The sequence below is a fragment of the Lissotriton vulgaris genome, chromosome 2_1 (assembly GCF_964263255.1).
Source record: "Lissotriton vulgaris chromosome 2_1, aLisVul1.2, whole genome shotgun sequence".
NCBI classification, from domain to species: Eukaryota; Metazoa; Chordata; class Amphibia; order Caudata; family Salamandridae; genus Lissotriton; species Lissotriton vulgaris.
Genome location: NC_141687.1, coordinates 576236479 through 576251443, shown reverse-complemented (window position 1 = coordinate 576251443; position 14965 = coordinate 576236479). Strand labels below are relative to the sequence as shown.

Here is a 14965-nt window from a genome sequence, read left to right as displayed (position 1 = left end):
CTTAGTTGCAAGAATTCAGCAGCTTGATTCTTTGAATTGAATGCTTGGAGTCTCCATCCATACTCATGAAGTGTTTTATAACTTGTCTTTTGGGGAGGTTTGCCATTTTAATAAATATTGCTATCTGGGTTCCTGAATCATCTTCTATACCAAAAAACTATACTGTATACCCATGGCATCTATGAATCGTACTATCGTATCTAGAGGAGCAGCTTAATAGTCTGTATTCATATGAGGTAATGCTACCCCTCCCCCTCCCCCCAGGCTAACATCTAATTGCAGCACAGGTACCCTAACTTTATGAAGCCTTTTTTATTCAAAATAATGCGTCTAAATAGTGTGTTTAATTCCTTACAAAATACTCTATTAATTTTAATCTGAATATTAGTAAACAGAAAAATCAGTAAAGGTAAAATAGACATTTTTATCAGCGCAACACGCCCTATTAACGCAAGGGGAAGAAGTGTAAATCTTTAATCTTTTTCATCATTGTTTCATAATTCAATCTATATAATTATGTGTGCGGATTAGGAACTTGTGTACCTAAATAATGGATAGGTGCATGATTAGAAGTCTGCTGCTGAAGACTAACAGAAAGAATATTACGAGGGGTATTAAATAGCAGCAGTTCCGTTTTGGAATGATTAATTTTGTATCCCCCCATTTCTGGAAACTGCTCAAATTCTGTCACTGCTGTTTTAATATTTTGTCCTCCTGTCCTGAGATGAAGTATTGTATCATCTGAAAATAATAGACATATCCAGTGTTATTATATCCGATTTGGGCCTTATACTAGCGGCTAATGGTTCGATAAAAAAAGTGAATAGTACAGGTGACAGAGAGCAATACTGTCGAGTTCCCCTGTTTTTTTCAACAATTTCTTCTAAATTGGAATTTAAGAGCATTTTTGCCTGTAAACCTTTCTATAAGCATGTAGCATTCTGGTAAACTGTAGTGGAAAGCCTAAGCTCTCTAAGCCTAAAAAGAAAGCATCCCAATTGACAAGGTCAAATGTTTTTTCTGCATCTACCATCATTATAATTGCCAGGGTCTGATTCACATTAAAATAAATCAAGTGCTTGTACTAAATAGCCCGTATTAGACGACATCAACATGTCGGCCGCAAATCCTGTCTGATCTCTATGGATTATCTTCTGTGCTATTGGAGTCTCTCGATTGGCCCAGATTGTCAAACATTTTTGAATCTGTATTAGGTAGGCTTATTGGCCTATAGGAGTTTAGGTCTCTTGGGTTCTTTTCCTTCTTAACAAAAGTAATCATTGTAGATTCCTTGAAATTTGTCAAACTATCCCCACTTTTTTAGATCTCAGCCTGCAATGGCTGCGCTTGCGCAGTCTCACTGGCGAGACTTAATGAGATTAGAGAGAACATCACTAGGGAGGTTAATCCCCGCCCCTCTTCTCCCTTGGCTGGCCTCCTAAACGGTGGCCAGCCATTGGAGATGAGGTACTAGTGACGTTCTTCTTTCTCTTTAAGCCTCATCTATTTCAGATTGACTTCCCCGACTTACTACTGGCGTAAAAGGTTTCTTATCTTCTTTATGGGTCCAGATGGCAACATAAAGAAGATAAAGAACCTTTTACCCCAGCAGGGAGTCCGGGTAGTCAATCTGAAAAAGACGGGGCTTATTTTCTGGCTTTGTTTTCGAAGGCAATGCATTTCCTGTTTTTTTTTTTTGAGACATGTTGTTACTTTGTTTGCTTTCCACTTTCCTTATGGGATACAGCTGCGAGGTGAAGGCAGTGCGAGTGACAATCATCATATACGTAAGAGGCACAGACAAAGGGTCATACATGATCGACTACTAATCCACTGCTGGGGGCACAGTGACATCACTTTTCACTGCAAGAACGTCCCCTTCTCACACCGGCTCCACCAGGGACCCCCATGTGACTATAACGGGCCTTCCTGCGCGGACTAAGCCTCCATTTCAGTTCTACGGCACTGCCTTGAGTCTACCCCCACGTACCTTCGCATCGCCCCTTTGCACTGGCGCCGTCCCCCCACTAGGATACAGCTGCGAGTTACTCGCAGCGTGAGTGACAATTATCATCTACTTCAGAGGCCCAGACAAAGGGCCATGTGAGATCGCCTGCTAATCCACTCTGGGGGCAAAGTGAAGCTACTCCTCACCGCGAGGACGTCCACCTTCTCACACCGGCTCCACTGGGGACCCACCCCGTGACATGCCTGTGCGGCCTCAGCTAACATCATTTCAGTTCGGTAGTGCGGTCTTGAGTCTACCCCCATGTACCATCACATCTCTGGGCCTGCTGCCATCTCCCTGGCTGGAGCGTCTCCCACTCTAGGCGCTGCTGCCTGCCCTGGATCAAAAAACTGCCAAAGCTCTTATATACAGACAGCGTATATGAGGTCAAACCAACTTACACCAAGACACAGGCGGTGATCTCCACCATCATCTGCTATGAATCCAGCAAAGGAATTTACTGCAAGCCGAACACACATTTTTGTGATGGTATTTTTTTTATTTTTTTTATTAAAGGGCTTGACGTTTAGCTGAGATGTCTGTTTACTTTAAAGCAAATCCAGCTAAGGGATTCATTGTTTACTATGATGACTTGATGTGAATTATCTGCACTGTGGCCAATCTGCAGACTTCTGTCTTCAAGAGGTATCGAACATATATATTTCCAGGCGTACTCGGGACGATATTTTTTTACTCCTTCAAAAAATACGTACATCTTTACTTGTATAAGTTTCATTTTCTCAGCGACGCAGAGGACGAAATAGCCCATATTGAATAAAGGCTTTTACAAGTAGTATATTCTCTTTATAAAGTACGCATCTTGAACCAGGCACCACAGGCCAGGTCTCCTAGGGCCTTTCAATCATCCCATGCTCCCACCCCCTCCCTTTCCGAGATCCTCCATGGTCTCTTGTGCAAAGACTTAAGCCGCCATCGGGGAAGTGACATCTTGCTTTCAGCCCTGGCAATACAGCCACATTTCCTACTTGAAAGACAAACATGGCGCCCCCTACAGTTGGCATCGTGCGTGCTTGCGTTCTATTGTCTTACCCTTGAGCTGGCCCTGGTCTAAACAAAAATACAGATAGTAGTTTTTATTGCATAATACACTTTTAAAGAAAGGTCAGGCAGTTAACCGAAAGTGAATAGCTGCCATTACACCAGGGTGTGTCTTCTGAAATAAAGGGTTTGTGGGCAGGTTGAACTGGGCAGACCTTGTGACCCGACTGAGAATTTACGTAAATGCCAAGAAGCACTTGCGCTCCACCTGTCTACTCCTCTTCAGTGGTTATTCTTTGCTTAAAGCACCATAATCCTTTCAGGCCACTTGTAAGTTAATTGAAACCTACGATGTTTACAATGCGTACCAGCCTTCTTTCCTGCAACGTCACACCCATGAATTAAGCACTTTCCACAAAACCACATTAGTTGTGAAAACTGGAAGGCTGACATGTCTGGCCTCGCTTCTGTTAGACCATAGCGTTCGACTAGAATAGATGGAAAGCACAAAAATCCAACTTGAATAACATGTTGGAGGTGTTCTACTATTTTTGGAATTTTAAGCACAGCAGGCTTTTACATCCACTCTACTGAATGCCTTTCTTAACTAGCTTTCTGCAATGAGAGTGCCTCTCAGCCAGTACTGCCCTTTTAGCTATCAGCACTAAGCATTCTGGGGCATGTAGTTCCCCCATTTTTAGGTCTCGTGTGGCGTACTGGTCACATGTGCAGTCGAGCTGTGTGTGTGTGTGGCTGTGTGTGTGTGTGGCTCTGTGGGTGTGTGTGGAGTGGAGTAGCCCGCACACCACATCCACCACCACCACCACATCCACCACCACCACCACATTCACCACCACATCCACCACCACACCCACCACCACCACCACATCCACCACCACCACATCCACCACCACCACATCCACCACCACCACATCCACCACCACATCCACCACCACATCCACCACCACCACATCCACCACCACCACATCCTCCACATCCACCACATCCAGCACATCCACCACCACATCCACCACCACCACCACATCCACCACCACATCCACCACCACATCCATCACATCCACCACCACCACATCCACCACCACTTTCACCACCACATCCACCACCACCACATCCACCACCACCACATCCACCACCACCACATCCACCACCACAATCACCACCACATCCACCACCACCACATCCACCACCACCACATCCACCACCACATCCTCCACATCCACCACATCCACCACATCCAGCACATCCACCACCACCACATCCACCACCACATCCACCACCACATCCACCACCACATCCATCACATCCACCACCACATCCACCACATCCACATCCACCACCACATCCACCACCACCACATCCAGCACATCCACCACATCCAGCACATTCACCACCACATCCACCACCACATCCACCACTACATTCACCACATCCACCACCACCACCACATCCACCACATCCACCACCACATCCACCTCCACAACAAAATCCACCACATCCACCACCACCACATCCACTATCACATCCACCACCACATCCTCCACCACATCCTCCACCACATCCACCACCACCACATCCACCACCACCACATCATGTTTGTGTGTGTGTGTGGGGGGCTCTTTGTGTGTGTGTGAGTGCAAATGCAATAGGTCTCGCATTTGCGAGAGACTAAGCTATTGGCATTGTAAATGACAATGCCATTTATTGATCTGATTTCAAAACCTACACATAAATAAAAAAATTGTCATTCACAATGCCAATAGCTCTAACTTTTGCAAAGGCGAAACCGTTGCATTGTAAAAGCTTGTTTTTAATAAAATTAAATAGTTCTACTAAGAAGGCAATAGTTCTTTAGAAAAAGTATTATACAATTCTGTAGGGAAGCCATCACTGCCACAGGTCTTACCCCGAGGCATTGAGATCAAAACGTGTTGGTTTTCTAATGTTGTAATATCTATGATTAATTCTTCTGATTGTATATTAGTCAGGTGCTGGAATTTTATAGACTGAAAATACTGACCTATGGTATCATTTGAGGACGTATACTTAGCTGCATAAAAGTCATCAGAATGCTTTAACCCCTTCGCTGCGGCGGCAATTCCGCCGCAGCGCTGGGGGGGGAGCGAGTGGCGCTCGCATGCTCGTGACGGAGCCGCTCCGTCACGAGCCGCGGTTGCGCTGTGCTCATGACGGAGCGGTTCCGTCTTGGCCCCGCCCACTTAATAGAACGCGCCGCGCAGGCGCTGCGGCAGGGCCATGACGGAACCACTCCGTCATGAGCACAGCGCAACCGCGGCTCATGACGGAGCGGCTCCGTCATGAGCATGCAACGGGTTAAAAACATTTTAGCTATCTTATCCTTTTCATAAACTAGAACCCCTGTGTCCAGTTCAGCTAGTTTCATAATCGCTGCTGCTTCTTGCTTAATCCTAACTGACCAAACTAAAAACGTTCCCACCATCTGACTTTCCTCGTAGACCTGGTGCTGGTAAAGTCGCAAACTCTGTATTTCCTCTAAAATAAAGAATTCCATCAACTCCTGCTTCACTTTTACTAATTGCCTATTTACTAAGTTTGTGCCCCGTCTACTATTTCTATTCTGTAAAGCATTGTCCACAGAGGTTTGAAGTTTTTCTATATGTTTTGCCTGTTTTTCTGCTTGTGAGGCCGTAAAAGCGACCATCTGCCCTCGGATAGTTGTCTTAAAGGCACCCCAAACTGAAAAAACAAAAGCAGTGCCATTAAGAATTCCTCTTTGAACTTCCTCGTATTTGCTACCTATTTCTGGTTAGAAAGAAGGCTACAGTCCATCTGCCACCTGGGCCTCTCCCTCTTCCTAGTTTCGAACTCCAGATCAATACTAACCAATGAGTAATCAGAAAAAGCGTCTGGACAGGTAAAATAATGGGAATTTTTTAAAAAATCAACAGGAGAAGCTGATTTGAATTGCTGATAGAAACAAGTATACTGGGGAAGCTCTGGATGAGCTCTGCACCATGGGTCTACCAATTGATACTCCCTTTTCATTATATCTATTAATTTTTTGGCGTGCGGCTTTAGCTGTTTCATGGTTTTGTTGGCGGTATCCTTTGATAAATCCTGTAAAAAATGTAAATTCCCTCCTATAATTATATGGCCCTCTGCTCTCATAGCCACCTCTTTAATCTGGATAATTGATTTAGGGTAATCTGGTATTGGGGCATATTAGCTCACTAGGTTAATCAGAATCCCATTTAACTTGGACGTAATCGAAAGCCATCTACCACACTGATCTCTCCGAACTTGAATTTCTTCCCAATTAAGCCCTTGGCCTAGATACACCACTACCCCCTTTACGGCCAACCCAGCTGAGGCAAAGTAGGATCTATGATAGAATTTAGAAATAAAAAGCTTTGGCTTATTAGTTTTAAGATGAGTCTCCTGAAGCAATAAAATGTGTGGAAAAAATGATTCTAACCACATTATTAGCCCCCATACTTTCATTTGTTAGATATGCCATTAACATTGTATGATAATTTTTTCATTTTAACATTCATCTTGACAGTTGAGAAACTTCTCTTCTATAGATATTATCCATTAATACAATTTTTTGCTGTCTCCTCAGGCTCTGCCTATTTTTCTTCTCCACCCGTGCTCCCCAACACCACCCCTCAAGAGCCCCTCATGCCCCCGAAACACCCCGTTACTAACCTTCCTCACACTGGGAGATGGAGAATTTCCCACAATACCTCTCTCCAACCTACCTCGGGAGGCACAAGCATTTGCGCTTGTACTGGGTGCCATGTTAATGCACCCATAGTTAGGACCCCACCTCACCTACGGTTCTTAATACTTTGTGTATGATTTCCCTCTTGTCTTCATTCACTAAATAGTAATTCTTTGCAGCACTTCTTGGGCTTCCTCTAGATTGGTAAACATGTGGAACTTCCCTTTTACTAGTACCCTAAGTTTAGACTGTTGTGCTATTGTCGTCTGCGCATCCTGAGCCTTAAATACGTATAGAAGCTTGACTACAGCAGCAGACATATCTGAGAAGATTCGACAGCAAGGTACTTCATTAGTAGTGAATTGTTTCTTCTGATTGGCCATGGATGGTATCTGTTCCTTGATGCAATAGTCTTCAAAATTAACTTGAATTGTCCTCTGCAATTTAGAATTTGGATAAGGTTTAGCTGGCACGCTATCTGCTCGCCTAATTGACAAATCATCTGAGACTCCCGGTAAAACAAGTTTTTTTATAAAAGTCCCAACCCATTGCGTAGTTTGAGTTCCTTCGCATCCTTCTGGCACACTAACTAATCAAAGATTGTTACATCTTGAGTGGTTCTTCAATTCGTCCATCTTGTTCTCCAATGAGACTTTCTCTTTCCTGATAAGATCCACGTGTTGCTACATTCCATTTATCTGATCCTCAACCTGCGAGATCCTGGTTCTGCCTCCTGTATTCTTACCGGGTAGCTCACCACAGCTTCTTCTATTTTTGATAGACGATGATGCAGGGTACCTATCTCAGATGCAAGTGTGGCTTTTAATTCTCTACTTTTATCAGGCATGACATTTAGCATGGTCTTTATATCCCATTTTTCTGACAATTTGTCCCCTTGATACATCTCAACAGAGCCTTCTACATGAGCCTGGCATTGTCTTTGTGAGGCAACAATCTTGCTAGCTTCTGTAGTGGGGGGGCTGCAACAACAGCAGTGGGTTGCTAAGCAGATTCAGTTGTAATGGAACTGGCTGAATAGCTGTTTCTTTCAAACTTAACCTGAAATGGGAGCATCTGCCAGAAGACCAGGGAGTAGTTCTGGCTGCCGAGTACTAGAAGAGCCTGGCAGTATAGCGGAAGTAGCTTTCGTTTTTGAGAACAGTGGCTACTCTTCTCCTTGCCCTCAATTTGGAATTGCAGCATCTTCAATTGTTATTGTGGAGGAGGGGAAAGCTTCTTTTTTCCTTTCTGTGATAGATTTGCTGGACTGCACCTCTTTATCATCTCCTGCCCTCTTATTCTCGCTGGAAGAGTTTGAAGGTATGTTATATAGAACGGAGTTCTGCGCTGGTTCTTTTTGACCCTCTGATCCAGCCTGTTGAGTATTCAAGATAGAAGGTGTATTGATTGCCCCTTCACTACCAGGGTCCACAATCTCTTTCTCCGAACGTAATGGGCTTAATGCTGCAGCAGATCCATGCCGTAATTTTAAACTGCGGTCTGCCCTGGCGGCTGCTGATGCAGTTTTAGCTAGGGCCAAATGTGCTTTGGTTTTAAGGCTGGTAGCGGAGTACGTGTTCATCATCATATGAGAGATTTTAAAATGTTTTCCCATAGTGTTTGATTGAAATATTCTCTCTTTAAAACCTTCTAATAGGTTTTAGTTGGGGGATCTACCCAGCGACCCAATCACAGAGTGCTTTTACTATGATCGACCCTTGTAAAGGTGAAAAATGGTGATCTCCTTAATGCTAGGTAGGGATTCTCCTTAACAAGCAGTTCTGCAGGCAGAAGAGTTCTTCCGGTTCTAGGGTAGGTTTCGATGGATTTTGAAGAGGAGGAAAGGGCCTACCCAGCGACCCACTACCAGGGCACCCCAGTAGAGATACCACCCTTGTGCGGCTGCTCCTGGTGCAAAACCTGGTGGCAAATCTATGCTGCCCCAAAGAGCCTTAATTAGAAGATAAAAATAAAACATCCTCAAGATGTTCACCGCTGCGAGATTAATGGAGCAAAGGATTCCAACATCAAAACAGGGGTGAAGACTCTGCCTGGTTCTGGCACTCTGGAGACTGCCGGAAAACAAATGAAAACAGCCAAATTGAAATCGGCAGTGGAGCCTGTCAAGTGCTATGCCTTGCCAACTCGGACATCATCCTCAGGGGCTTCCGATACCCCGAAGCAGCACAAATCCTCCTCGGAACATTGCCAGCGGGAATCTCAATTCGGCAGCATCATGCAAGGTTTCCGGCACCTGAAGAGAAGAGCTGCAGTGAGTTGTGGTCCGGGGGGTGGGGTGACTCACTCAGCAGCAACGTAGGAGTTTGGGCTGTCCTGCTACCACCGTCTCTTTCATATTGTGCATGCTTTCTATAACAAAGTACCCCTTGGAGTACCTAGAACAGACCTTAAGGGTGACTTATATGTACTAAAAGGGTAGTTTTGGACTTCAGAAGTATTTTTAATTCCAAAGCCAAATTTAGACATAGTTTTGTTTGAATAGATGTCATTATAATGCATGTGTTACATCGCAGGCCATTACTACGCATCATTACAACGACCGCGTTGTTACATCACATACGATTACATCGCAAGTCGTTACAACGACTTGCTGTAGGGGGTGCGCTGGACTTAGGAATAGTATAATTTACTATTCCTACACCAGTTTGTGCAACAGCAGGGAAGATGTTGGATTGTAAATCCAACACGTTCTGCTCCCTACAGCAAGAAACGATTTGCGATGTAATCGTAGGCGATGTAACAACGGGTTGTTATAACAACTGCGTTGTAATGGCGTGTAATAAAACGCATGTGAAGTAAACAATGTCTCCCATTTTGTTTTGAAACCAGCCTGAAAAGCAGGTCTGGCATTAAAATGATACCAGACACCACAGCAGTGCAGAGTGTATTAAGTCGACTGGGGTCTCTAAACTACATGCCTTACCATATACTAGGGAATTACAGGTAGGTTGTCTTGGCCAATTAGATTTATACCAATTGTCGTATAGCTTTTAAGGACAGAGCACTGGCCCTGGGCCTGATTAGTAGTGCCCAGGGCTCTTTAGGTTTCAGTAACCACCAGCATTAGTCATGGGGGTGATCAGGACAAAGAGGATGACTTTCCTACAAAAGGCTTGTGCTATATTTTCTTATTAGAGCTACCTTCTGTTGTCTGAACGCCTGTAGTTAGAACATTTTATCACTTGTAGTAACATGTGACTAATGAGTAGAAGTATCACAGAGCCCTCTTCCCTTCACACCATAGAAAGAGCTCTCCTCCCTCAGACACCGGAGGAGGAGCCCTCTCCTATAATGGGTACAGCCACACAATGAGGGCTTCAGTGCATCTCTGTGATCTGACATGAGGGACGAGGGAACCCTTTCATGATATGTTGCAGCGACCCTAGAAAGAACAGGCAGGCTACCAATCCTGTCTATACTTGACCCTGTCAACCTTCCACTGAGAACTCTGGACCTCCGTCTGATAGGGTCGCAGGCTGCAGTAGCCATCCACCCATCTGTGCACACTCCCAGCTATCTTTGGTGTGCTCTGGATGGTCTTCTTCCTTCTGCTGCACAACAACATTCCCCAGGCTCCCACCGACAACAAAGGGAAGGGTGGGTTTATCTTATTACTCAATGGGGGGATTGTTTGAGAGAATTCCATTGGATTATGCACTGCATAGCCATTCATAGTTGTGTAGCCTCTGGGGTAAGGTAGAGATGAGAGTCCTCTGCTAAACTAGCAGCGGTTCAACTGCAAAGAGACCACTTGTGAACTTAAGAAATAAAAATACATAACCAAACGATGGTTAAACATTAAAAATAAGCAATTTTTCTCACACATTGACAGGTGAATTGTGGTTTACAATGACTGTGGTTTCTATGTTTTAAAATTCCTGACATTAGCCAGGCAAAATCAGGTTTTCAAGAGGTGTCTAGTATATTCGTAGTATAGGAATAAGTGCCAAAGCTACTGTCCTTTAAGACTCTTAAGGCCTGGAATTAACCAACATTCTGATTTTACTTAAATTATACGTATTGTATACTTACTTTCAGCCAGTCCTCTTCATTCAATAATCTGTTGTCATTTACATTTTAATTCCATGCAGTACAGTACAGTAAGGGGCAATGGGCCAGCCCACTTTACCCATTGGTTAACTTCAGTGTGAGTGACCACATTCTGCCCTTCCACAAGGAGCACATCCACACACAAATTAGTTTTCTCTAGGACCATGTGTGCTTTTTAAGACCAACACATATATTTGCTTTTAGCCAATTTCTTTAGACTGATGAGGACCCGATAGCTTCTACAACAATAAAGTTTTGAAAAAAGTACAACAAAACAAAACAAGCACTGGCAAAGTCAAAAGGCTGGTAAATACTGCACGAAGTATTGACTTTCCCAACTCTTGTTTCATGTGCAACCGATTTCTTTTGCAGGGTTGTTTTGTAAATGTTTGGTAAATTTGAAAGTCAGATAGGAAGTTATTAGTGCCCATAGGACGGCCTGCCAGCCTACAGGTGTATTATAGCCCCTCCCCTGCCAGTGGTGAACCACCTGCCATATCTACAGATTTCCTGACAGCTTGGTGTGGATCTTTACACTGATAGTTTGCATTAACATGAGATTCAGGGGCATATTTATCAAAGGTTTTGCATCGCCCTTGCACTATGCAAGGAGACACAGGGCGATGCAAAACCTAGAATGATCTTTACCAAACCACTCAAGGACACCTTGCGGGACCCTGCTGTGCTTGATAAATCTGGAGTAACTCAAGGCAGCACAAGTTACTACCTTGCGTTACTATGCACCAGAGAGGCACTCCATGGGTGGAGCACGAGTGCTCCCACACATCCACCCATGGATTTTGGGGCTTTGCCAGATTTACCATGAGTCGTAGATCTGGGAATGTGTCAAAATGCTACACCATCCCAGGGTAGGCGCAACGAGGAGAAATGTTTGTTTCTCCTTGTTTTTTTCTCTTTCTGCAGTGCTGTAATATGCAGCACATGCAGAAAGAGGAAAAAGCCCCAGATTGTTGTTTTTGTGCAGGAAGGTTTTCCTTCCTGCACAAAAACAATCCTGCCTGCAACGCAGGCACTCTTGAACTTTGGTGCAAGGGTACCTGTGTTGGCACTAGGCAGCATATAGTGCAACCGCGAAAGGAGAGGGAAGGAATGCACCATATAATGTTAAATATGGCCCATTCCTGCCCTCTCTCTGTCATACAACGCAGCACGGTATCTTGCTGAGCTGTGTTGCGTGACATTTTGATGAATCTGCCCTTCAGTACTTTACACAAAAATGAAATGGCATTCGGCCAGCATATTTTTTGATTTTCTGGAACAACCCTTCAAAGTGGGCCATAGACATTTTTATTCTAAAAAACAAATAAATCACAGGCGCTGGAAATGTTAACTCCCAGCACGCGGGGGTCATTGAAGTGACATGTTTTGCATGTCAGTCGTGAACATGTTAAAAGAGCGTTATAAGGTCTACGCTACCCTGGTACAAAGGACCTTCTGACCCTCTAATTCCAGTGGCATTGTGGCAGGTGGGCAATCAGCTAAAGCTTTTCATCTTGGTAGCAGCAGAGGCTCTTCTCTGGCAGATTCCACAATCCCAGTCCCAGAGAAACAAAGAAAAGTAATTTGTAATGATTTCAGCAATTCATTTTAGAGATTGGTGTGTATCGCTGTGCCGCCTCTCTTTAATATGTTTACCCGTTCTATTCCCATGTCTCAGGTATTCATCAATTTTGCGCAGGCTCAAGTCACACCTGACAACTCTAACAGCGGCAGCGAGGAGCTCCCACGAGTGATTGTGTCCTGACAGGAGCCTGGACTTCACATTAGCCCAGGAGTGCGGTGTCCCGCCGAAGCACCACCAATGCAACTACGAGGAAAAAGAGTGAAACGTTCCCTTTGAACAATCTGCTTTTGCGAACTTTGTCACCAGCAGCCAAAAGGAGTTTCTTTTTCTTTTTTAAACAAGATTATATTTTTTACTGTGCATTGTTTACATTGATTTTTTAACCTCTTCAGCGCCAGATGTCCCTCAACTCTGCGGAGAGCCACAGCCAAGTAAATACTAAAACCAAGCCTCAAAGGAGAACTCAGCTTCCAGATACTGTACAACAAAAAATGCAACAATTATACGGCATTTCCGAGAACTACGGAAGTTTTCCCTCTGCTGCTTGCAAACACAGAAGGAAAGCGTAAAAATGTGTGCGATTGCAAACGAGGAATTCAAACCAAGAACATGAAATGAAGATGTGATGTTATGTTTCAATTACTCCCAATCAGTTTCACCTGTTAGATATGATGCCGCATTGCATTATTTGTGTATATTATTGTTTTTAATTTGCAATAGATTAACTATTTATTTTTTTATTTTCCTTGTGTTGGGGGGATCCATGTGAGCAAACTCGCTGCACCTGGATCAGTTCCCCTAGGTGAATGTACACTGAGCCATACCGTTCATCATGCAGATATGCCGACCATGTCAGCTCACCTGCATGAACAAGTGCTTCAATCTAATTGTGCACGCATCATGGCACCCAAGAGGAAAGGCACTGCCAAGCTATGCCGACTGGGCGAGGGTGTGCAAACACCTTGTTAGGAGAAGAGGTCCTGTTACCTTTCACTTTTGTCTAGCGCAAGGCACACGACGGGAACCGAAATTCACCCTGCCTTAAAGAAGGCGATACAAAGCCTCCAAGAAGATGCAATCAGCTTCTCAGCATGGACCATGGCTGCCCTCGGCGCTGCTGCGATGATCACAGTAAAGAGGGATGATTCTACCTTTTCATCTGTGTGACCGGGTAGCATGATGCCAGCATACAGTCACAATAGTGCTCTATTTCCTTCTGAGAGAGTATATGAGATGCCTGTCTTGCTTCATTCTGGCACGTTGTCCTGTGGCCATCCCGGCACGTTGGCCAACCATACAACTTAAAGGTTCCCTGAGTGCCAAAATACCACACCAAGACTGTTTTTATTAATACCAAACCGCAAAGGCCCTAGCTCTTAGAAAAGCACTTTTATGAGACCCTTCCACACCCACAATCTGCACTTTGATCTTCGGAAGGATTTTATTATTTATTGTATGTGATTTATAATAAAAAAAAATCAGATTTGTATTTTACTGTACAGGGATTTTAGAGGAGAGCAAATGTTTCTGACCAAGCTTTGGTTATTATGGATGACTTCTTCAAACTCAGGGCCTCAATGTTTACAAGCTCTTTTAAGCAAATAAACTGTGGCACAAAACTACATTCATTGCTCAATGTCATGATTGCTTGCATTATTCTTCTTGTCGTACATTTTCTTTGCCTCTATTTTATGAAAGACCGGTTCACGAGAACATCACTGGAGCCAGGAAGTCAAAGACTGTACAGTTCAGCAGAAGAAGCAATCGCGGCACTTGACTCAACAATTAAAAGGCGGGAAGAGACTCCTCCGTTCATGACAGGAAAGAGGCAGGTTTTAGAAGATTGTAACAGCCAAGCTAATTTAACATAGCTGGGAAACTAAGAGAGGTACAGCCAGGCCTTGAAAATGTTTTCAAAACTTGTACAATTGGGATAGTGGTTGTTGGGTCCACAGTAGGTCCATCAGCTGTCACCAAGTAGCAACCTCAACATTACAGGCCCAGCCGAGGATGTTTTGGCAACTTCATACTAAGGGAGCTGATAGAAGCGGAGTATCAAATATAGGTCCAGATTTTAATATCCATAAAATATGTTTGTATAAATTGAATCTAAATCGAGCTCACATACATATGCATGGGTTTTCCTGAACTCTGGCACGGGGACGGTCCTCTTGAGCCTATATTTAATACCTTTCAGTGAGAGGCTGCTGATGAAGCCCAATACCAATATCGACCACTGTTTACTTACTTTAGCCAAGAATTATATTTATAATAATATGGTTGCTATACTAATTAATATTAATTAATAATTCACTTTCTGGATGTAGGGATTGTCAATTCTCTCCAGGGTCCAATCCAGCCTAGTATGGGACAGAGAACAAAAGTAAAAAAAGAACTGTCATCTGACCCTGCACAAAATAGAAAATAGATGCCCTCTTTTTCATTACGCTTCATTGTTTTTTTATAGTTAAACATTACAGTATATATATATAAATATATATATATATATGTATATATGCATACAAAGGCTCCACAAGCCAGCTCCAATCGATCCGATCGGCGAAGCGAAGAGAGAGAC

At 43.9% G+C, this 14965-nt stretch overlaps 1 protein-coding gene across 1 annotated transcript in view; it reads left to right on the top strand.

The window, feature by feature from the left end:
* LOC147730764 (uncharacterized) overlaps positions 1 to 14011 on the top strand; it is a 625137-nt gene extending 611126 nt beyond the window's left edge. Inside the window, exon 57 of the mRNA XM_086955578.1 lies at positions 12481 to 14011. Coding sequence (XP_086811704.1) covers positions 12481 to 12567 — 87 coding nt within the window. The 3' untranslated portion in view covers positions 12568 to 14011. The remainder of the gene's footprint in view (positions 1 to 12480) is intronic.
* Positions 14012 to 14965: the final 954 nt, after the last annotated feature.